Source organism: Sesamum indicum, linkage group LG10 (genome assembly GCF_000512975.1).
Source record: "Sesamum indicum cultivar Zhongzhi No. 13 linkage group LG10, S_indicum_v1.0, whole genome shotgun sequence".
NCBI classification, from domain to species: Eukaryota; Viridiplantae; Streptophyta; class Magnoliopsida; order Lamiales; family Pedaliaceae; genus Sesamum; species Sesamum indicum.
In genome coordinates this window covers 15,324,934-15,350,397 of record NC_026154.1, presented here as the reverse complement: position 1 = coordinate 15,350,397, position 25,464 = coordinate 15,324,934, and the positions used below count along the sequence as shown (strand labels likewise).

Below are 25,464 nucleotides of genomic sequence, written 5' to 3'. Positions count from 1 at the left end.
ATCAAGGTGGCATGATACCGACTTTCCATAAATGGTTTTTTTTATCATAAACTCATTTTCTTATGTTTCGACCAATCAATGGCATCTTATTTTAATGGAAAGCAAAACGAGAAAACTGCCAGTGGATTTGACTTGTAGTTTCACCCCATGCTCTACCAACTTAAATTAATAAATCAAATTATTCGATAATTGAATAAAATCGATTGATAAAAACTCATTCAAATTCGATTTATTAGATTTAATAATCAAACTTGAACAAAAATTTTAAAATGTGTTCGGTTCAATTCAAGTCATTTATAACCCTAAATGAAAGGCCCAAGAGAGAAAAAAGGGCAGAGAGAATATGATAATCAACAGTTTAAAAGTAGACTTCCGATGCATTTCAGAAGAGGATATATCTTCTGCACTCGCAATTAGCAAGCCCGTAACTCAATCTTACAACACTACTCGCAGAGCAATTACATACATACAAAGTAATTATCAACACATAAATACAAGCCTTCTGAGTTACACCCTGTAGATTAAATAGTCTACACGCATGACTTCTTTTAGAAGATGATGAATGAGAAATAATTTCTAACAACAGAAGAGACGATTCACAGTACGAACGAATGCTCGTGGCTGACCTCGCAAAACTACATGGCTGCTCGCTTCCACACAAACACAGTTAGCTTTCCTACATGGGGTGGAGAACTCTGTGAACAGCTAAGCAATGGTACACAGATATCTATTCACTTCGGCAGGAGGCCATTTCCACATTAACTAGAGCTAGGCCACAGAGAGCTGAGCTTAGCTGCCAGCTTTGCGCTTTTGTAGTCGTCTCTGAGCTGAATGAACCTGATTTGCAGCCATTCCAATTTGTCATGATACAAACAAATAATGAGTGATAGGAAAGACCAATAAAAGAATATATGTATATATATAGGAAGTATGGCAACTTAAATCAAATATATCAGCAAGTTTTCACAAATTTAGGCAGTAACTGCACAAAGTGGTCGAGAATTCTGGAGATTCTCCAATGGAAAGTGCATAAATAACAAATGCAGGTATTCATGTGCATGTGTAGTTTTGGGCCATATTTAGAGGGTGTTAGGGTCAGCTTGTAAGCTTCTTCAGAACATCTTATACGATGTTTTTGACGTCGAATAAGATATTACAAAACATTTGATAATTTTTTTTAGAAAAACAGCTTATAAAATCCAAAAGCAAGATACTAAGAACTTATAAGCTCGTTTTGGAAAAAAAAAAAAAAGAGAGTTCTTAACTTGTTTTTAAAATTTTGTCAAACTCCTTCAAATTAATTACAAAATGGAGTAATAGGTTGCATCTTATTTTATCCAAACACTACATAACTTATTTTAAAATAAGATGTAACATCTACTAAGCTCTAAATAAATGTCATAACATGTATGAGCATACAAAATATTTTATATAAGCTTAGCCAAACACCCCCTTAATGTAATGTTTAGGTGCAGATATGATGGAGAAAAGTTCTACCTTTGCGCATCCTTTCGGATGCTTGGTGTTCCCTCGAATAGAGTTGACAGACTTTCAGGAGCAACAATAAAGACATTGGCCATGCTGGAGATAATTATGGCAGTTAATCAATACAAAAGTATTAGATCGTAGCTTGCTTCCTTTTTCTGTAGGATAGAGTGAACATGTAATGAAGTTACTTACATGCCCAGCAACTCAAACTTTTCATCTACTGTGGGAGCATTAAAACTGCGAACAAATTCCCCATACTCTGTTATATCACGCTTAAGCCGTAACCCTCCACTGCAGATGTCACATACATGAAAAAAATGAGGCAGTATAGTTTCAAAAAGCAGCAGAGAGGGGGAAGCTAGAATTACTTTTTTTTTTCCCCAAGTTAATGGGCTCAACAAACCATCAAACTGAATTTAGCCATTTATTAATCTGCAAGGTAAATATAACCAGAATCTGTTATAATTTTTCTTGTCGTTTCGTTGAAGCAAAGATAATTTTTAGATATGATGGGTGGAAGGGGAATTAATGCGAAAGAACATTGCCTACAGATGTAGTAGTTAACACTCAGATAAAAAAAAACTTGCACCTCTTCTCACTCAAGCTAACAGCAACAAGAAAATAATTCTTGAAGCAACATTAACATAATACTGATTATTTTCCCTTCCTATAAGATTTCAGGTTCAATTTGACATAATTGATGCCTTTCTTCAGTATCTCATTTGTTTTGGAAAGCATTTGATCTTGATCACTGTGTGAGCTAAGGGAATGCTTCCCTTGAAGACAGAAGGGGGTAATGCAGATTCATGCCTAGGGGTCTTGAATAGTGTATTCATCAAGTATGCAACCAGAAGGTAGCTCTTGAATTGCAAGCTACACATAGATCAGGAATTACCTCGGATTAAAAGTGAACTTCTGCCAATGATTCAGCAGCACCTTATGCAGGCGATTTCCCTGAAAATTCCACAAGTTACTATTTCAAAATCCCATTTATGTTAGAAGCTTCAGATTGTCCAATGATACTGCAATTTCCATTTAAATCATTTGCTTAAATGTCAAATTAGTCGATGAAGCTTCAAATATAGGCTACTAATTTTTCTGGTGAATACTGGATAGTTTCACCTGTAGCACACAGTTCAAAAAATAATAATAACCATCAATTGATTCACGAGGTAAAGTTCAATTGGAAGAACAAGCCTCACATTATACTTGTGAATTACCTAATATTATATTTGGATGGGAGATTTGTATTTGAAATGAATTTAAGGAAAGGATCTCAATGACTCTATAACTTAAGGTGAGACATGACAAAGCCATGAAGGAAATCTTTCTAAACATGATAGATCAGTGGACTAACATTAGGTAGCAACTGAAAACCATGCTGCTAACCAGAACCCTATATTGCTCAAAAGAAAGTACCGTACCAGCTCAGTTAGGAATGCTTGTTTGTTAAGGCCTTCAAGGGCTGTGAAAGCGGACTCAAGCACCCGGGATAGATAAGCAACAACCCTGGTATGAGAAACAGACGTGCTAAGTGTAATATTATGAGTGGACATATGTGGTGATGTTGTTTGATGATAAATTAGGAAAATAAAGGAAGAAAAATATCCACGATGGAAATCCAGAAATGCTACCACATGATGATTCATGAAACATAGCACTAAAAAAAACAAAATTTTGATTGATTCATATCATTTCATAAATAGCAAAAACTAGAAGTGACCCAATTTCACACCTTGTGCAGGCATTTGTTGGCCGGTGATCAGGAGCAATGCCATCATCAGGTGACCGATAGTCTGTTGCTTTTTGTTCAGCTGATAGCAATCGCTCAACCTTCAAGATTTTCAAGGGTCAAGTACTTAAAAATCCAAGTAATGGAAGGAGGCTAGAGAGAGACATCAAAATTTTAAGCAGATTGGTGCAACCAGCTCTCAAATTCATAGCAAGGGTGGAAATGTCTCATTCAGCATTTCAAACACAGGAAGAAACCTTAGTTACAAACCTCAGCCATCACTGTTTCGATGCACTGCTGAAGCCCCTTGTAGGCGGCACCTTCAGCACTGGACATTGCTGAGGCCATTTCTTCACAGGAAGCAGCATGTGCACCATCCACAGGTAGCAACAGTCGAGAAATCGAGTTTGCAAAGTACTGCACGATAAGAGTGCAACACTAATGAAATATATCCCAATTCTGATGAACATCATCAGGGAACAATATAACAGCCAGCAAAACTTACTTGCTGAACAATAGCAACACTACTTCCACAGCGCTGTACAGCAACCATAAAAGATCTGAAACTGCTTTCACCAGCTGCAGCAGCAGCTTCTGCCTACATAGGACAATAAAGATCTCAAACTGAACACTTACTAATCTTCATATAATAAGAAGTCTGCTGCTTAAATTTGTCTAGCAGACTACACATTCTGCAAAACACTAGAGGTTATAAATAAAGGATGTAAAGTGAAATAAAAACAAAAGATATGAAGTGATTCAGTACAGCTGAAGCAGCTGCCGCTGCAACTCTTCGACTAACGCTAGTTCCCAATACAAATCGCTCCCTCAATGATGCAGCTTCAGTCAGACTATCTCGAGCTCTTTCCAGACCTTCTGTTATATATAGACTGACCTGAAGATGGTGAAGAGAATGAAAATCGGCCAAATCATAGTCACTAGAAGTATACAAGAAGAAAGGCGCTAGAATATGGAAGGAGGGTGCTAAACTCAAAAGCCGGGGGGGGGGGAGCGAATTACCTGATCCAAAAGGCAAGTGAAAACAGCCCGCACATTAGCGGCAAGGGTAGCAGGCTGCATAATGAAGAGATTTCATTAAGTTATGAACCCATGAAAAAACAATTACCTATTCAAACTAATGTGTGATGCCAAAATTCATATAATTACTCATACCAGAAGTCTCTTTTTATGAAAGGTGACAGAGACTCAAGTGTGAAGACATAATGCAGTCATGACATATGTGGTCCTCAACTTATTGATTTATCAGCTTTCTGGTTATTAAGTAAATCTAAGCTAACAGAATATGAGTTAGAATCAGGGATATGAACCTATGGAAACTAACTATAGACTTACACTGAGGAATGTGAAGATTCATAAATCACTTTAACAGGAACTTAATCTTTGAAGAAAATCATGGTTTTTTGGTGCCAACATCTTTTCTTTTTGCTCTTTTTCTGGTTGCAAAATAAAACTGAAGCTAACAAAAGGAGATAAAAACAGGGGATGCAAACAAAGATACATAGCCTCTCGATTGAAGGTGGCAAGCAAAACTATGCTACAAGCAATCATCACCATTCTGGATCCCCAATATGCAGCACATGGATATGTTTCTTCCAGATATACACAAGAACTAGAAGAATAGGAAGCCCCAGCCAAAGACAGGGACTTACATGCCCCACCCTCTCAGTAAGGAGAAAGAAGCAAAGAAGAAAAAGTAAGCTACAACTCCATAAACTCCAATCACAGCACTAGAGGAATCTGTATACCAGAATACACAGAACTGACTTCAATCATCCTAGTTGAGCTCTATGCATTACGCAATTATTCAGGCTACATAATACTAGTTTGAAAATCACCTTTTATATCCAACTTGAATGAATTGCCAGACTCAAGGTTACACTCCAAATTTTAGCTAAACTTAGTTATAATAATCATCAACCTCAAAATACCCAACACAAAAAGCATATATACCTGTGATGAAAACAAAGTAGCTCTAGATATAGCTTCTTCATTCCAGCGTACAAACTCAGTAACCACTGTGACGGATATCTGCTGCTGGGAAGATGATATGGAAGCTCCTTTTGAACGCCCAATTGTCCCCGTTGATTCAGATGACTGCTGGCTTTCAGCACGTAGTTCCTCCATCTGCACAATATCATTTTTTCCCATTGAAAAAGAATTCATGGAAAGCAATTTGTCATGTCGATTGTAGTAGGTAAAAGCTACCAGGCTAAAGTGCATGAGAGGATGGAGAAATAGAGATCAACAGTTTTGACTGCACCTTTGATTTATACAGTTGCCTGAGAGAAGCCTGCTCGTATTCTATGTATATATCTTTATGGGGAAGAAATAGTGACTCTGTTAAGCCTGAACAAGACATATAAACAACATTTATGTAAATGCCTCCAACACTCTGCTAATACCACATCTCTTGTTCAGAAGTCATGTGAGCATAAAGATTTCAAACACTTGTCAACAGTGACTGCTAAGAGAGTTTGTTCCACTCTGCTTTGCTAGGAAAAGATACAAAAAATGTCCACTCAGTTTCTTTCCTTTTTCCCCCTTCAAAAGGGGTGTTTGTCAAGTTTCCCATACTCAAACCATATCAACATAGTCATAATTTGCGCAAGAATTGACAGCTTAATATGTGCTTCTGACTATCATACTTTTTCCCCAACTTCGTAAGTATTGACACTTCGATTTTTCAAAATATGGATAGTGCATAGGAAATTTAACCAAATGATTAGTAAATCATATAAGTACATAAAACTAAATTTTTGTATCATCAGGAGAACAATTTATATGTGAAGTGAATCTGCTGAATAAAGCATCAGATCACCAAAAAAGTTCAATTCTTGTGGTGAAGCCTTTTGACTAATAAGTATCTAGAAATTCCATATCTGTACCTTCAACATCCAAATCACCACATCCCACACCACTTAAATCTTTAGCAAGGTCCTGCGTTTTCTCGTATGCCACTGCTAGCATCCTAAGATACTGAGGAGAATAAAACAAAGCTGCGTTAAAACAGCTCAATATTGAATTCATAAGAGCAGTTAGAAGCTGCAGATGGAACTCACTAATATAAGTCCCCCTTCTTCCATTGGCGGTGGATTAAGTAGAGATGGTTTTACCAACAGCTTGTCAAGGAGCTTAGGAACTCTGTCTTCCAAAACGCGCTGCATGGAAAAATATCAAGAATAGTAAAAGATGAATCTCGAAACCACTGTATTCATACATCCCACTAAAATCCTCTTAAACTCTATGCAAAGAAGGAACATAGAAAAGAACCTGCAAGACTTGGAGTGAGATGTTTGAAAGGAAAAGCATACAAATGGTGTTATTTACTTAATCATAAATTCAAAATATAAGTTTGGTACAAGATGTTGGGTCGGATGCTTCCAATAAAGGATCATACGGGAACAACGAAATAAGGGAACATATTAAGTACACAGAATTTTGCCTCTTTGGGAAAAGTTTGGAGAGCTTTGGTTGTTTGCGTGACTATGAACATTATTCTTGATTTGCTTAAGTTTGCATATTGTATTAAGCATTCTCATATACAATTTGCCAATAGAGACATTTACTCATTTCAAGGATGCAGGGTTTTATTGTTGTCAGGTCTTATTTCTTCTTCCAGAAATCATGTTACTATCTGGCCTTAGAGAGTTAGTGCTGAACCACCTATATAAATCTCTTAATAGGACTTCCATATCAGTTTTTCTTCTGTACAAATGAGAGGTATAAAATTCAGAAAATATCAAATGGTGCATCCGACCCTGATGCTTATGTGGAACAACCTGAACGCTGAACACAGAATGCCAAGGCCTATCAAATGCAAGAATAGAACAGATATGCAGGAATACCTGAACCAATATTGACATGACATCATTTGGTGAAGGAAATACTGCTGTTATCGTTGCTGCTTCTTTCCGTACAGTGTCTGCAAGCCCATCATACTAAATCAGGGAAAGATTCCAAAGCCTGCAACTTTCATCATATCAATTGAGTCATTCTGATTCAAACCTGTAATTTCTTTGTACAATGAAGAGAGTCCACGGGCAACATTGCTAGGACTAGGCTGAGAACCGGGGTCACCGAGAACCAATCTGGCATCTTCATTCATAACCTCCAAATCAAACATCGGACGTAATCCCACATAGTGTTGCATAGCACTGGTACCCCTGTTGAACTGAATTCCAAAAGTAACATGTCAAACGGTAAACTTTTAACAAATATGACAAACAGCAAAGTTTCATTATTTCTTAGAGAATCCAGTCAGCATATATGAAGCAATATGCTGAAAGGAAAGTTTTCACGAAACACAAACCTATACATATAATTCAATAAAAATATAAAGAGCTGCCTAAGCATTGCCCGCCACCCAAAAAAATTACCAAATGAGAGAAAAGGAAGGGGGATAAGAAAAACGACCCTATCCGTACAATAAATAATCTTTAGAAAAGGACCACTATTCCTTGTTTAAGATCATGGGTTTTAGTTCCTTGATATGAATACTGAATAAGTTTAGCAGCACAATGATAGCTACACATAATCTGGCACATAAATTACCAAATTACCTGTGACAAAATTTTTGCACATTCTGCCATTGTAGACAATTCCCGTTTCTGCGATGCTGCATCAAATCTGGCCAACAATCTGTTTTCAAGTTCTGGATGCGCATTTGCGGAATAGCAAACATAAGTCTTAGGGTTTCTAACAATATTTATTGATGCTAAAATAATAAATAAGAAATGAGACATATCATACCATTGCAATATTCTTGGAGATTAGCAACTGCCACTTCCAATCCTCTGCTTGCTGTTGCATTCCCCACAACTGATGAAGTAATGCCTTGTCTTCCAATATCGTCCTCGGCAAATGATCCTAAAATAGAGCTTGTTATTTTCACGTATTTACAATCAAATACACCAAGAGCGGTATTTGCTTCAAGGAAGTGCTCGTGCATTTGCAAATCAATTTTCACTATGTCTTTCATCTTATGTACTTATCACTCTTCTACTTCTATGTCCTTTTTCAGAATTCAATAGCAAATTCTCTGAGTAATCCATTAGCTGTAGTTTACTGGGTGTAACTATTGAAAACAATTATTAAGACAATAATCAGCATTATCAGCACTAAAGCTTCAACGCGGCAAGAATTGTCAGTAGAATCAAGAAATACAGAAGTGGATCCAATTTGCTAGAGCAGTTAAGCTAGATTTTGATGAAGAACAAAAGGTTACCAAAAGAAACACCCTATGGCTTGTATCAGATCAGAATCAACTCACCACTTGAGCCTTCAGGACTAAAATGGTAAAAAGCAAATACAATACACAAACTTACAGAATTGAGATGTCTAGTCCCTAGTGTCTGATACTGATATAAAATCACATGTTTCTGTGAAACGCACCACAATTTAACAGAATACCAAGAATTGTAAAAGTATGACAGAAATACCAAGGGTAGTATGATGCTAAAATGTCCAGCAGGAAAAGGACATCTTACTCAATTTCTGTGCAATTGCAGCTGCTTCAGCTACTCTACTATCATCAGAAAATAGAGGTGACAGTTCCATTAGGTCACCGGGACTGCTGTTGAACTCCATCAAGTACTGCAGGATACAATTCCTTAGTGCCACTTATGGGGAATACAACATTGCTTGTCATATCTTTAAACCCATTTATCAAGTATTTACCTTAATGAGATCAATAGTTTGACTGGCAGTTTCTCGCTGAGCATCAGCGCTCTGAAAAAATAAATATCAAAATTTAAATCAACCAAGATTGGGGTCTGGGAATAAATCATTGAGGCAATAAGTTGAAATAGCATTAGGGGAGAAAGAAGAGGGATGAGGTTCTGGATTAGTTTTACGCAGAATAAATTTCAAGAAAAAAAAAAAAAAACTAAAGGAAGAAACAAAATATAGTCTATGGCAAGCTTTACCTGCAGATGGTCACCTATCTTAGCAGCAGTTTGGCCAACACTTGATATACGTGAATCCAACCTTGCAAAACTGTCAAACAAACCATCAACACCCTTTTCCAGCTGCATATACATGGAAAAGAAACCAAGATCATTAGTAGGATATCAAAAGTATTCTATAGGTAGTACGGCCATTAGAGTAATTAAAAGGAATATGTGCATAACAGTGTCTAACTAACCTCAGCAAGTGTCTTTCGGTGCTTAGAGTCTTGGGCAGCAACTTCCTTTTTGAGATCATAGAGCTTCCCGTCAATCTTCAGGCAGGCATCAATATTAGAAAGGTGATCCAGCAAGTAACACAAAACTGAAAAGATCATGTTAAGTTTTACCTGTTTCCTAAGGTCAGTCAACTGCTTACATGAATTCTTAAACAAAGATAATAGAGCATCTACTTCAGGAAATAACGGGCTTGATAGCCCTTGTGCTAATTTTCCAGAATCAGAAGGAGTTCGCAAATGACCATTGGCCATAGCATCACTTGCACCAGGTCCATCGGTAGCATCTGTATCGTCTTCTAAATAAGAAGGCAGCAGCTCATTAACTAAGTTTCCGAACAAGGCATCGAATGAAAAGTCACCCTACATGATATAGACAAGCAGATCGCAGCATAATTAGCTGAATGGGTAAAGTCGAACTAGATACACAGATTCGGCCACGCGCACACACTCACAAGAGTTTGAGGCATCACCTTAAAATCATCAATGTCTAAAACAAGTGGACCGGAATCAGCTGATGGAGATTTAGAAAATCTATCAGTCCTTGTCCCACCTTTAGTCTCTTTCATCTGAGTTCAATTCAAAATATCAAAAGCCTTCACCACCCATAACTTGAAACTATAAACTAAATAAAAGATGTCCAATCAGAATCAACTTAATCAAGTTGAAAATGCGTAGCACCATGACTTCTGGTTGACCACAAACATATGAACTCATGATCTGCATGCATCCCGCATCCACATAATGCAGTAGCCAGCAAGTTCCAAACTTTGAAGGAACAGCTCAAAATTGAGAGGTACAACTGTTTAAATTGAAATTATGAACCACATAAAGTAGTTTTCAGTTTTGTTCCCTATTTTACGTAAAATCAGAAATGTGGAGGATGCTAAAGTGGAGGCTACAAATTGGTTTGCAGAAGGCTGAAGGCGGATAATTTTAAAAAACGCTAGAACGCCGTAGAATACTGCATGTCGAGTCTGAAACTTTTTACTAACTTGATAGTGAACAGGAGTTAAAATCAAAACAATGTGGCAATTTGAACCAAAATTTGACTGATAAATGAAACAGGGCCTGCAAGAATGTATTTCCATTCATATAACCCCATATAGTAAGAACTAAAAATGTAAATCAGTTAGATTTCAATTCAACATCTAAAGTAGATTAATAGACTGAATCCAAGCTAAATGTCTAATTGCTTAGTCCATTAATTCTTTTCAAGAAATGCAGTCCTGCACCTTATTACAATAAACTCTAAAAGTATATTATCAGGCAATCTTTCAGTCTATTCCACCAAGATAACAAGATGCCCACGGTCTCTATGACTAGATTAATTAACATGAAAAAGCCAATTCTTGTCCGTGATCATGGACCCAAAAAGTATATAACAAGAAGAAATAGAAAAGACTGACAAGAAAGGGGAGAGTGAGAGAGAGAAAGGGAGTTCAGTTTTAAATTTTGATCTAATATACTACAACTTTATCAATGTCTATTCATAAAGCTCAGCCAGCAAAGTTAAGATACGCACATATATACACACAACTACAGAGAGAGATACATGTAACCGCTAGCAAATGGTTTAGGCTCAATTCTCATACACAAGCAAAAACGATAAGTGATAGGGTCTATTGCATGTGGTGAGCTGTTAACTTCTTCTTTTCTCTACTCGATTTCTTGTCATCTGTAGAAATTACAAATCCTTCAACAAGTTCTGCTATAGTATTTATCCTGTAGAAAATTCTCCACTTCTAACACCTAGGTGAATCACGACAAAAATCAACCGCAAAAATGAGCAGTAAAACCCTCCGCCCTAACTTAAAAGATTGATTATTACCATTCACCAAAAGCTTGTCATATAACCTAGCAAAATTCACAGTTACTTCACTAAAAACCACCAGAGCCTTACAGTCATCGTTTAGATCATGAACAGAATAACGAAACAAGTTCAAACAAAAAACCATAAATGCAGCAAAAAGTCCAGCTAAATCATGAACTCCTCATCGAATTACTAACTGAATGATTCCGAATGTGACAGAGAATGATTGATCAAAGTAACCGTAAAGCCATCAATTCAACACAAATGAAACATAGGAAAAGAAAAAGAAAAGTCACCTCGGCAGAAACAAGGACCAACAACGGCGGAGCTCCCTGTAAGAGACAAAATCAGAGCACGAAAGAATTATGGCGGTCTTCCAGAGAGACGGAGACAGACAGACAGAGAGAGAGAGAGGAAAGGCAAAGCTTTGTACAGATCGCGGAATATATTTCGACTCTATTATTACGATGAAATCATACAAAAATTTACAGCAAAAAATGACGATTTCACAAACAAGAGAAGTAATTCAGCACTCAGAGAAGCTTTTTATCTGCAGTTAAATTTCTGCTTTGGGCCAAGTTCAGTTCACGAACGCGGTTTCAAGGATTTACTGTTCTTAAGTAACAAAGCCAGTTTTACCAGACGGGAAAAACCTTGCAGTAAAAAGCTAGCTACTTACTGCTTTGCTTCGTCGTCTTCCCGTTGTCCGTCGTGGAAATGACGTTCTGGTCCTTACATTAAAGTACAATTGCTATTAGGTGCCCAAAATTTCACATATTTGTAGATTGACTACCAAAGTTTTTAATAAATGTCTAAAAACATACAATTCTCCATCTAACTGAAAGTAAAGCTTGATCCGTAATTTATTCACGTAAATTACAACCAACTTCTCACATATACTGTCTAATTATAAATATTTCTCATTATTTAAAAAATTACTAGTATCATTGATATTTGATAAAATTACTTAAGTTTTAAATAAAAATTTGAAATTGTCAATTTTACTCTGTATCATTTTTTTAAAAAAATCAAACCAGTTAGATATAATTTAGTCCACAAGGATATTTTAATCAACTTACTATAAAGAATAGATGAAAAATTAATGGAGACTAACGAATTTGATTAGTTGTTAAAAGACCGTTAAAAATAGGATATAAATACTTTATTTTTAAAAATATTAACATGTAATTGTTGTGTATCTAATTTCAAAAAAATTTCAATGTGAATTTATTTATAATGCAACTATTATAGAAATTATTTAATGCTTTATTTGGATTGGATGATTTGAAAGAAGAAAAAGAAGTATTTTAAATGTTCTTGTATTAAATGTATTTGAATTTATTAAATATTTCATAAAACATAGTTTTAAAATTTATAGTTGTATATTTGAAAGATTTGGAATGTGGAATAATTTAAAGTTGTATTTGGATTTATGAATTTCAAATACATATCTTTTTAATTTGTTTGGAAGATTTTAAATTATTTCAAAATCATTCCATTCTAATTTTAAACTATATTTTGTCGAGTAGTGATAGAATAGAATTCTAAATCCGTCGATCTAAATATATTGTAATGTCCTTAATGATTTGAAATCAAATATCTATTAATCCAAATGCAACATAAACAAATACAAAAAATCGAAATTATATTTGTACGCCCTTCAAAAGTTCTTCCATTACAATTGATACCCTCCGTTAGGGTTTGAATGAAAAAAAAGTATAATTTCGTAGTTTTAGAGGGAATGTTAACCTAATTTAAAACATAAATTAGCATATTAGTGATTACACTAAATATCAGTGTAATTTGCAATTTTATCTATAATGAAAATACCCCAATCAATCATGTAGTGATTGCCAGTTTTGGTCTTACATTACTTCTTGTCGCAGAGAGCATTTGACAATCAAAATGTAGTAATAGAGTGATTTTTGCACCAATTGCTTTTTCTGCATTAGAGACATCATTAAGTCCTCCAGACCATAGCCTATATTCTTGATTCAAGCAAAAGAACAACTAATCTTGTAGCATTCTAATGTCATTTTGAGAGAACAAAGCATGACCAGCAAAATCTAAATATTTCTAGGTTTATTCATACTAAGAAACAGAATTCCTCCCTTTCCGCGGGGGTGTACACTTAACGTCGTCTTGGTTAGTCGAGCCGAGACTGTCCGATGAATCCGAGCCGCTGTTCTCAGCCTGACCAACTTTATTCGACCAGATTTTCGACAACATCTTCTTCGACATGATTAAACCTTTCATTTTACCGATGGCAGTCTTGTCAGCGTTGCTCATCCTATTTTCTGCACTACTTCTATCGCTGTTTCCCAGTCTAAAGGCTGCCAGCTCTCCTCTGAGGGTTCTGAGTTCTTCCGCTGAGGCAATAGCCTCCCAGTCTTCATCGGCATTAGCTGTTGCTGATCTTGAGCTCCTGTACGAGCCGCAGTTCAGGTCTTTGACAGCTTTGGCTAGATCGGGTGTGCTGCAGCCGGATGAAGTGGCAGCACGGGCTTGCTCAAAGAAGAGCACCTGTACAACAACACGTAGAGGAAGTCTCTCGTTTTGTACAGCGTGCATGCAGGCGTCTGCTGAGAGCTTCTTGCAGTCCATCAGCTTGCATATTCTTTTCTTCTCGCTCTTGTTGATCCCTGGATGCTCCTGCCGGAAAACAACCCGATCAGTTGACCAGATATGATTCTCAAGAAACTGCATAGAATATTAAATATTTGAAGAGGAACTTACCTTGAGATATGTATCAATAGCCTGATATAGAGCATCATGTACCGGTCTCGGAAAGCTAGAGACCATCTCTGCTATACCAACGAACATCGACAGAGGTAGATTAGGATCTTTGGCAATCTCAGCAAGATAACCATCAATTAGCTTCGCCACCATCAGCTTTGAAGCATCTGACAAGATTCCCGGAGTTCCAATCTCCTCAATTTCATCGCCATTCTCCATTTCAGTTTGAGCATTCCGATCTTGTATAATGTATTCTTCAAGTATTTTCTGGACTAAAACAGCATCATACATCATTGCTTCCCCATCACAAGCTCGGATTAGTAGATCATTAACAGAGGCTTCCTCCAATTGCTGCCCTATTCTTTTCACTAGCCCCATTTTCACCATTTCTCCTGAATTTACTGATACAGCTGCTTTTAACAACTTTAGCAAGAAACTACATGAGACGTTGCCTTTTTGCACAGGTAAAAGCCACACAATTGTATCCAATATTGCACGCGCTTTTAAGACATCGTTATATTGGATTACACCCTTGTTGCCAGAGTTTGGTAGCTTTCGATAAGCATAAGCTTTTAGAGCTTCGCCAATCACTTCATTGGGCATTACTCCTTTGTTCTTTATGCTGGCAATAACCCGCTTATACAAGTCTATCTCAAGGTCGCATAAGTCCTCGACCCACCAATCATTTGGCACTGTTCGGCTTCTGACGCCATTCCAACTGGGATCATTCCCATTTTCCTCGACGTTCTTCCTCCGGTTATAGGTATAAGACCAATCCACGTCTGAAATGTCAACCGATGCCTTGGAAGCAATAGCATCGATGAAGCGGCTTATTAACTTCAGTTCCTCAGACAACGGTAGTGAGGATTTTGTGGTCTGAAGAGCTATAATAGAGTCCTTCCAGCTTCTTAAAATGGTAGAGTTGATGAAAACATCAATCTTATAGATGAGATTACCCTTCTCGATCATCTCGTTCATTTCCAGGTACTCAGCCGCACAACGTACTGACACGACATTATAAGCATTTACATTGACGGTCATCCCATAACAGAACTTGGCACATATTTCGAAGGCGCTGGGACCACCAGGAATATCGGGGATGTGGACTTCGTCGCTGTTTCCTTCATTAGCAGATGACACCAATTTTTGTAAGCATGCACATTTTGAGAGAAGAGGGAACTGCAGAATCCATTTTAGCAACAAATCAGCATTTCAGAACACTATACGCCATTGAGTTTCACTTCAGTAAGAATGTGAACAAGGTAAAAAAAAAAAAGAACACTTCTTAAAATGCATGATCTGAAACTCCTGTCTCTCCGAATTGATCAATAAGAAGTCGTTGCTAAGTGTTAAAGCGGCCACGATATTCATACTCAACAAAGCAGAGACACAGGACGAATTGCTGCATGTGATTGCTTATATATAAGATAATGCAAGAATCATACCTTGTGAAGGTGGAACTTCACATCGGCTACATGAACTACAAAATCTGTCTCCATCTCAGTAGCCACATATCTGCTGGTGAAAATGTTGGCTTTAAGTGTTAACAACTCTTGACTTTAAATACAAATGCACGAAAACAAAAAAATCAACCATGTTGACTAGAAATGTCTAGAGGGAGAGTGATCGACAGTGACATACACGGTTTCATAATTAACTTGAGTTTGAAACCAATAGCATATACTTTCCTATCATAAATCTTGTAGACTTGGACTCGCATCATTCCTTAAGACAGTAATTTAATGAACTTTGGACAACCCAATGGAAGTCTATAAAGAAGAAAAATCATCTTTCAGATAATACTGAATTCTGGGTCTACAAGTAAGCCCACGGATCCACACTTCCCTGGAAGAGGCAAAAGTTAATGATGAAAGAAACTAGACAACTAATACAAAGTGTAAGGATCACGAGATGGAAGTTCAACAGAAATGGATACAGTTAAAACGACTTCAGTAGCTAATTCTTTTATTAAGCAAAGATAGGCCTTAAACCACAAATCAAAAGCAATTACTAGCAGTTGAACTACATGACAATAATATCACTAAGAAACAACTACAAATATCAACCATTTTGAGATGGGTAATAAAGATCTAACCTTCTGTTGTTCCCATCACCCTGAAAGCAATCAGGTTTCGACCCAAGCTTCATAAACTTCATCCTGCCAACTCAACGAGTCGTTTTTCGCTCCGATACTTCAAAACTACGCTTGCATACTAAATCAACTCCACACAGCAAAACACACTACCACGTATAACTCAACCCCAATTGTCCAACATGTTTCGAATCAAGGAAACAAGCCCTGTAAATGGCAAAGAATGAAGGGTTCTAGGCGTGGGGACCAAATTTCTGAATATAGCCAATTTCTTGAACTTCAGGAGGAAAGCAATGGAGACTCAAAGAGAAGAAGGATACATGCTTTATAAGACCAATTCTTAACACCAACCAAAGCAGGAGCAATTTCCAGAGATATAGAGAATAGAGAATAGTACAGATTTTTTAGTTTTTAAAGAAATGGTTCAACTTGAGTATGAAGAGAGAAACAGAAGAGATTGTTTCCTTGTTCGGCGGCAAAGCCCACGGACTCCGGGCTCGCCTAGTCAGCACAGGAGACACTACCAACAGACTTACACACTAAATTATTCCCCAAAGCCAGAGGCAGCTGCCACTACCACTCAAGCTGACTACTCCTATTTCTTTATCTTTCTTTCTCACTCTCACACCACCCTTTTCTTTACTCTGTTTCCGTTAACAGCATTTCTTTAACAAAACACATCATAACATAAAGATTTACTTCACCAAATAAAGGAGGGCTCAAAAGGTTCAAGTCCCAAACCCCAATAAACAAATCGGAAACACATCAAACATGTGGCATGCAATTATTTCTGCAGTTCAAGATTGGAAGAAGAAGACCTGCAAAGGCAAAACAGCACATTGGTATCAATAGAAATCAACCACCAAAACGGTAGACAACAAGCATCTCTCCGTATAGGTATTGCCAAGGCGGAAAGCGAGGATCACAGAATATACAGATTTCTCTAATGCATTATTAAAAAGTACCAATCTCATTTATGGAAAATCAAACATCAGAATCTCAGCAACAGAAAAAGAATCATCTCAGAAAAAGCGCAGAAATCAGGCCCACGAGGGTAAAAAAAAAAAAATTATCAACACATGACCAGCATCAGCATGTGCTGTGAGAATCACGCAAGATCGGAGAAAATAAGTAGAAGAATCAATAATGCATTTCAAGATATTAGAACCCAGAAAGCCCCGTTTCCACTCTGACTGTCTACATGAACAGCTCGTGCATGGGAACACAAGAAACCCACTAAGAACGCCAAGAATCTCCAAGAACTCTTTTTTATATATAATAATTTATGCATTCGCAAGAACTAGCAATAATGGAACTAAACCCGCATTCAATTTACTAGTTTATGGCAAACCGAAAATCATTTTGCACAGACACCAACGAAGAGTGAATCAAGAAAATCACGAGAATTTCTCCCTTTTCTTTTTTCTTAGCCAAGATAAAAATAAAGGTGAAAACCCATTATAATTTTTTAGTTGTAATTTTTAGTTTACAACTAAAATTACTGTTAATTTTATTTCGGAGACAAAGTTGTCCACAGTGAACAGTGTTTGAGATTTATAACCAGCGTAATTTACGCAGTATATCAACTTTTCTTTTAAAATAAGGGTGAATTGCAATTTTCTTCCCTCTTCGTGTAGATAAATTACTTCATTTTAAAATACAGGAAGATAAATTATTATTTTTTTTATAAGAGAATAATTTATTCATTTGCAGTATTCAATATTTTAAAACTTAATCGAGACCGTCAGGTCGAACCTCCTAAACTGTTAACCGAAAATAGGTTGGATGAAAGGCAAAATTTGGTGTGAGAGCCAAAAATCGTGTTTTTGTAGAGAATCGACCGACCAGACGGTTGGACCCCGGTTTGGGGTCATGTGAACCGGTATGATCTTTGCCTGTTTTAAAAATAGGCTTAAGTCCTAATTTTCTTCCCCTTTCTTGTATTTTTATACTACATTTGTTGTATTAGTTTATTACATATCTATTTTATGTTAATTATAAGCATATATTATTAAAAATATAAATTGTAAAGAGAAAAATATTTTAAAAAAGACAAAATGATTAAGTATATTTATATTATTTAATTATTAAAGTTATTTTTTTTTATTTTATAATTATTTATTACATATATATATATAACGTCACCGGTTCGACTATGGTTGAACCAACGATTGAACCAGTGACCCATAATCCACTGAATTTTTCGATTTGATAACTGATCCGAATTTTAAAACATTGGCAGTATCACAATTCACAACGGATTTATTTGCATTTTTCTCTTGAAAATTCTTAACTTATTATTTATATTTTTTTGAACTATCTAATTCGCACTAATTTAAGCCAAAGGTGAAGAGTTATTTTGTAGTAATTTTTAGAGTTTATTTGTGAATTTAAAAAGGGTCATTTTGGGTGGAAGATTGCATGATAACTAATTACGAGATAATTCAATCTGAAACAATTATTACTTACTCCAACTTTATTTAATTTTTAAGCAAACCCATTTTTTCTTAATAATTTACTTTCACTACAAAAGTAATAATTATTACAAAGACCTGTCCAAGTAATTTACTGACAAACTCAGTTTGGTTAGTTACCGTTGAGAGTTCAAACTCTGTGTCTTGAAACCCATCATCATGTACAAGAAACAGCATTCTGACTTATTTATTATTTCCTGTCAAATTTTTAGGCATTTTCATAGTACATATCATCATCTCAATTATTCTCTCTGTTTCTTACATAAAGAGGAATTACATGTTTTTGTTTCCTAAAGCCTCAAATTTAATTAATTAAAGAACTAATTATCAATTTTATACAAATAAATACGGGACTTAATTTGATAACTAAGTAATTACACATCAAAATTATATAATTTATAGAATTAAATATGATTTTTTTAACAAATAAAAAAAATAAAAGTACGATATATTTATATTTACAGGACTGAAAATATAAATTTGTGAAATAAATTCAATTTTTATTTCTCGATATCAAATCTGTTATTGGCTTTAAATATATATATATATATATTTGAAATTTATAATAATAGTGTATATTACAAGCTTTTTATTCTTGCACGCCACATTTACACATGCTGCTGACTATGCCCACTATGATTACAGTCAGAAATTTCAAACAACTACTAATTATTATTGTTGTTGTTAGATATTTAATTTCTCTAAAAAAATATTAATAATGCCTTAATTTGGTTATTAAGACTGAAATTTCATTAAATATATGGATACTTATCATGCAATCATTTAATTATTATTTGTTATATTGATGTCTCGATTAAATCAATATACTATTAATTTTATTAAAATATTATTATAATCATGTAAATACCATTTTTATATAAATATAAAAAATTAAAATCCCCAAAAAAGTAGCACTTGAACAATGGATGGAAGCATAAGTTATTTTTTTATTATTTAATAATTTTTTATTACAGCTCATCACATAAAAAAAGAAACAAAAAATAAATAGAGAGTGTCTGGCTAACTAATTTAAAATATTTACAAGCTCGTACATTTTACAAAATATTTTTAGATCTTATTTTAAAAATAAATTTATAAAAAAATGAAATAAAATAAGATTATGAAGTTTATTAGATGTTAGTAATAATAATTTATAATTAATGTGTCCAGAATAAAAAAATCTTGTAAGAGTTTTAAAAATAAACTGAAGAATACTCTTAGTCTATTTAAAAAGACTTATAAGCTCGTACCCTCTTATTTTTTTTATCTTATAAGCTCATTATCGGAAAAAAATCACGAAAGATTTTTCAGTGTTTTATTATAAACTTTCAAATATCTTTTTTGTTTAAAAGTATGTAAATTTACCAAAAAAAAAAGAAAAAAGAAAAAGGAACGCTCTCTTAGAGAGCTACGTCACACATAAATAGAAAAGAAAAAGAAATTTCGAAACATACGAAAGTAAACTGTCCACGTAAGGACTTCAATCGAAACTCTCAAATTTTTTTAGAAGCAGCTAATTAGATCGAATTCATGCAGCAATATTAACGTCCACGTCTCACAAATTCGTATTAGGCATCAATAATAATGCAATTAATTAAAAAAGTGTACTTCACTACGTTTAATGCACGTGGCTTAGATGTCATATGTGTACTTGATACATCCTTCAATTGAGTGTTGGTGCAACCAAATTTCTTTGAGTAATAAAATTGAGATTTCACCATAAAAAAATTATGAGTTTGAATCTTATTAATATAAATATTTAGTTAATTTTTATAATGATATTTGTATATTATTTTTTTATTTGATTTAAAATTATTGATTAATTTAAAATCACATCCACCCCAATCACAATGAGCTTGTCTTGTTTCAACACTTAAATTTTTTATATTCAAACTCATTCAAAATTATATTTTATTATTTGAATTATTATTATTTTAAAATTTTGACATCTAAATTTTTTTGTGTTAACTTACCATCTCAACTTTATAAAATTTTATACTTTGGCATTTATAACTATTAATTTTTTTATCGAAAAAACATCACATGCAATGTGCATATGATGTTTAAGAGTTATGTGACGTGAACACATATGCACAACATATGATGTTTTTTCCGACAAAAAAAATCAACAAAAAGACAATCATATTTGGAAAGTACAAATTTCGCAAAGTTAAAATGGTAGTTGACATAAAAAAAAGTTTCGATAACGAAATGTAAAAACGGGTATAATTCGAATAGTAAAATATAATTTACCGTATATTTTATTAACTTCAACTAATGTAAGAGGGCTGAGCAATCGGGCTCTTAGAGGACCTAACTGCCAGTTCCATATGAACTTTTTTTAATGAAACCTGTCGTGGCCCAGGCCAATGTTCCCAATTTGGACATGCAAACATGAGAATTACACCTGAGAATTACGAAAATTATATAAGGGAAAGAACACATGGTGGAAAATAACAGCATCAAGAATTCCGGGTAAATGAACTATAGGGGTCTCAAGGGGAATAAGACGAAATATACCCATTCAGGATAGAGCCATTACAGTAGAGTATAAGTTTAGCTCGCGAGCATAGAAAGTACACGAACTCCCCTCCTCGACTATATTACCACATAATACAGTTCGGAGTCAACTCCAGATTTTCTCACAGCATCTCCTCTGCTGAGTGTTGAGACATCGTTCTCCATCACTAGCAGATCCAAATAAAAACTATAATCAATTCATCTTTTACTGAGTTAGTAACTTGGAGTCGCATGCCACAATCTTGACAGAATCAACAGTTTCTTGGCCTTCCTCACTTTTGAGCTGAGCGTTTTGTAAGATGAAGGTCCAAACATTGTCACAGAATCGGTAGGTGTGAAGATGTCCCTGTAGCAGCAAGGCGATGGAGAAGACAAAATGCATAGAGTTGTATCATTCAGCACTTCCACCCCAAAATTGAAGTAGCAGAAAGAACAAACAGAGACAATGCATGTACGAGGGCTTCAAACAATTACAAGGACTACACATTTTAAGCCCACTAAAATAGAGAGAGACTATAAAAATTGGAGAAAGCGGAAGCCAAATAATCGTGCTACCATCAAAGAACTTCCAAAAGATTGGTTGGTATCTTCAGTGGCAGCTCTGCCTTTTTTCTTGTTAACATCACACTTTTCAAATAGGTAACTAAATGCAAAATAATCTATGAAGCCAAATAAGGTGTAAAGCAATTAACCAATTAATCAAGGACCAGTTCCACCAGAGAAAGTACTCGAGATTCAAAAACTATTTTCTACGAAGCATGACAATATATAAGATGAGAGGCAATACATACCAAGTTCAACAGGAGCTTAAACCAAAAGTATCACCGGAATAGTTGCTGGAAATTTGCAGATTTAGCACCATAATGCACATATCCCCTTGAAACTTAGCCACTGGTTTAGTTTCACATAATATTACCATTTGTTCACTTTATTTGCTGCTTTTATACAATAACATTAAATAAATCAATGTTACCTATAGAGAAGTTGTGACTACATACATCTATTCCACTACTAACAATATTAGTCATTAACTTGAGAACATACTCTTCAATCTATTGTCTCATAATAATAATAATAAGATCCACAATAAATCAATGAACTGATTTTCAGTTTCAAACAACCAATGCTCTCAGGAGCATAACAATACACACGCACAAGCATAAAGGCACAGATATCCAAAAAGTCAACTTCCCCAGCCACTAAGTGACTTAATTCACATCACTTGTAATCAATGCAGATGCACAGACATGGAGTTCTTAACAATATCCTTTTCCATAAAATGCAAAGCCATTTACCTTAATTGAAACCTTGCTCTTCACCTCACTTTCTAGAGCTTCAGTCATCGACTGCAAACCAAGGAAGCAACAAGATTAAAGTTAATTTAAGCGCACTGTGCGTGTGCAATTAATAGGTGAGGGCCAGCAAATAATCAAGGAACCAAACTTCAAGTAAACATTAACCATCAAGTTTCAAACCCATTCTTGCATGATAGTTGTTCAAATTTTGACTATATGACATTGGACAATTTCTAATAGGCCATACTCCAAAAATCTCCAATCTCCATCCTGTACAAGTTTACCATTGGACTTTGGAACTTGAGTGATGAAAACATTGAAGAAAACATTTTACTGGGTGTAGTTTTTGAAGAGACCACATACCATAAAAATATAGCTGGAAAGATCCTTGGTAATCTACACCTGAATTCCGTTCCCATTTTGATGATGCTAATTACATTTACAATGTAAACAAAAAAATATTACTCAATTTTGTTAGCAACCAAAAGCTAGTGAAATTGATTGTACTTTCCGTTATCTTCTCTTCATCAAATCTTAGATTCAAAAGAGGAGTGCTGATATTTACTTCTAATTCGGTCTTCCAACAATCAATTAATAATTTTACAATGAAATCGACCTGTTTCATGATAATTAATTCTAAACCACGTAGCGCAAGGATGCCGTAACCACCAATAATAAATAAAACAATAGAAAGCTATCACCTTATCAAATTGAATCAGAACTTGAATGGCGAGTTCGGGGCTGAGAACTCCACTGGAAACCATCTGATCCAGCGTTTCCGTCAAACACATCCCGATCGTCGATCTCCTATAAAGCTCAAAAGTCGCCATCCTTCTCCAACAACAGTATTACCCTACAGAAACCGCATCGAAAAGGTATTATGTCAGCTCCCCGAAAAATCACCAAATCAAACATTTAATCATAAAGGAATACAAAATTCACCCCGTATTCCGCTCGATTTGTCCTTATTGATTCAGAAATTTAAAGGGGTTTTAGAGAGAGAGGGAGAGAGAAGAGAGGGAAAGCGAGGGAGGGGAATTGGGGCTTTTTATACCCTAGATTTCAAGATGGGGGAATATATAGAGGAGTGCTGGAACAGCAAGAAGGCACCCGAAAGACGATAATACCCTTTCCAATTTCTTACTAATTTGCGCGATTCCACTTCGATTACAAAATTCTTATCAGGGTTAAATCTGGGTTTTTATATTTGCTGGAATCCAAATTACACACACGCCCCTCACTCTAATTATTATTTTACGGAGCAAAGCATATTCAATGAATGTACATAATTTAATTTAATAAAATAAAGAAATACAAAATAATTAATTAATAAATATAAATGACAAAACAATCGAACCTTAAATATTCATAAATAAAAAGTAATTATAAAGAGATTGTGGAAAAATAAATATATTTGAGGGTATTTTAGTCCACACATTTTCGACCAATAATAATTAATGTATGTTGCTCTCGTTCAATCAATATACAGACCAGCAGTTGAAACATATTCAATACATCTGCATAAATTAAAAAAGAAATATATATTGAGTAATCTATCAAAACTATAAAATAAATTAATAGTAAATATATATAAATGAAAAATATCATAATTTGTGGATGAATACAGTTAGGGGCATTTTAGGCAATCTACATTTTACCTTTTAATAAATAATAAATATATTACAATTTTTAACATATAATAATCTATACTATTTATTAAGACTTAAGGGGCTTATAGAAACTAACTCGATTGTTATTCTAGTTAATTTACAATACTACCCCTCTACCACTTCCAAAATTGCATCAAAACATGTCTCTCTATCCTTGTAATATATATTATTATAAAGAAAAATTCATTAATCTTATCAAATTTTGATCGTCCCATTTTATCATTTTATTCTTTAAAAAAAATAATGGCCCGTAATAGTAATTTTAATATTTTTAATTATTTTAAAATTATTAAATAAAATCTCTCAACCCACTATTCTATTTTTTTTTCTCATGTCTTCTATATTTATTTTTTTTTATAAATTTATATATTTTAATAAACTCACAATTATAATTTCATCGCGTCTGACTGCTTAACTTTTATCATATACATGAAATAATTCATTAATTTGTGATGATGCTGTGTAGTAACTATGGTTTGGGCCAAGGCCTGAAGAAGGTGGGCATGTCTTAACAGGCTCTGGTTTTAGTATCACTACAAGAATTTTGACATTTCACGATCATAATTGTTATGGTTAAAAATAAATAATTATTAATTATAATTATATAATGATTGTTGATCGTGATTTTTATGTGCGTGGTTAAAATATTTATTCTGGATAAAAATCACGGCAAAAATATTTCTTGTGGCTCATAATCAAAGAAAAATAATTTTCATAGTGGGTAATTTAAATTTTCAAAAAAAAAAAAAATACAAAATTACACTTACATCCCTATGGGCCAAAATTCATTGTTTACGTTCGACTCCCTTTCGTTAGGATTTCAACAAAAAATGCTGATTTTATCAAAAAGATTACATAAGTTTTTAATTTTACTCCCCATTTAACATTATCATGTAATAATTTTGTACATATAAGGAACAAAGTGTAATGAGGAGAAAAATTAAAAAAATTTCTCCTCAGTAAACTCCATATATATATATATATATCCCTTTATAGTACAAATATATATATGAGAAGGTTAAATGAAGGGCACAATAAAAATTTTATGCATGTTTTTTGTTAACATCAACATTTTTTGTTCAAACCCTAACAGAAGTTAGGTGTATTCGGAGAATTTTCAGATGGATTGTAATTGTAATTTCAAACCTTATTTAAGAAAATAGATAAGTTTGCATGTTTAGAGGGGGGTCTAAGTATAACCAACCCTGATTTTAATTCAAAATCAATAGCTGTAATTTTATAAAAGATATGGAGTGGTTTGTATAATTTGATATAATTTCAAGGAGTGTAAATTTAATTTAAAATATAATTTAAAAAAAAATCAACTAATCACAGAACGAGTTCAAAACACTTACAATGTAATTAATTTTATGAAATGAAATTTGATTTGAATGAGAATTTTTCCGACACAGGAGAACAAATTTATTAACAACAAAATGTTGAAT

At 34.5% G+C, this 25,464-nt stretch overlaps 3 protein-coding genes across 4 annotated transcripts; all 3 read right to left on the bottom strand.

The window, feature by feature from the left end:
- Window positions 345–11,822, bottom strand: LOC105172674 (exocyst complex component SEC10b). Its single transcript, XM_011094212.2, has 25 exons — window positions 11,529–11,822; window positions 9,893–9,988; window positions 9,534–9,782; window positions 9,384–9,458; window positions 9,166–9,267; window positions 8,918–8,968; window positions 8,728–8,833; window positions 7,991–8,107; window positions 7,801–7,892; window positions 7,247–7,412; window positions 7,087–7,163; window positions 6,301–6,399; window positions 6,127–6,217; window positions 5,502–5,587; window positions 5,192–5,365; window positions 4,241–4,294; window positions 3,987–4,115; window positions 3,726–3,818; window positions 3,491–3,637; window positions 3,224–3,321; window positions 2,913–2,997; window positions 2,384–2,442; window positions 1,681–1,779; window positions 1,498–1,581; window positions 345–837 (listed from the first exon to the last, which is right to left on the bottom strand). Exons 2-25 carry the CDS (start codon window positions 9,986–9,988, stop codon window positions 759–761), a joined length of 2,508 nt encoding a protein of 835 aa, XP_011092514.1. The 5' UTR covers window positions 11,529–11,822; the 3' UTR covers window positions 345–758.
- Window positions 13,096–17,455, bottom strand: LOC105172673 (BTB/POZ domain-containing protein NPY2-like). Of its 2 annotated transcripts, none has more exons than XM_011094210.2 (4): window positions 16,064–17,455; window positions 15,414–15,486; window positions 13,969–15,147; window positions 13,096–13,884 (listed from the first exon to the last, which is right to left on the bottom strand). In XM_011094210.2, the coding sequence occupies exons 1-4, from the start codon at window positions 16,123–16,125 to the stop codon at window positions 13,324–13,326; spliced, it is 1,875 nt and encodes a 624-aa protein (XP_011092512.1). In that variant the 5' UTR covers window positions 16,126–17,455; the 3' UTR covers window positions 13,096–13,323. The 2 variants fall into 2 exon arrangements, with proteins under 2 accessions (XP_011092512.1, XP_011092513.1); XM_011094211.2 differs by having other exon boundaries at window positions 15,414–15,483.
- Window positions 20,949–23,400, bottom strand: LOC105172672 (transcription initiation factor IIA subunit 2). Its single transcript, XM_011094209.2, has 4 exons — window positions 23,292–23,400; window positions 23,051–23,202; window positions 22,350–22,400; window positions 20,949–21,400 (listed from the first exon to the last, which is right to left on the bottom strand). The coding sequence occupies exons 2-4, from the start codon at window positions 23,177–23,179 to the stop codon at window positions 21,260–21,262; spliced, it is 321 nt and encodes a 106-aa protein (XP_011092511.1). The 5' UTR covers window positions 23,180–23,202; window positions 23,292–23,400; the 3' UTR covers window positions 20,949–21,259.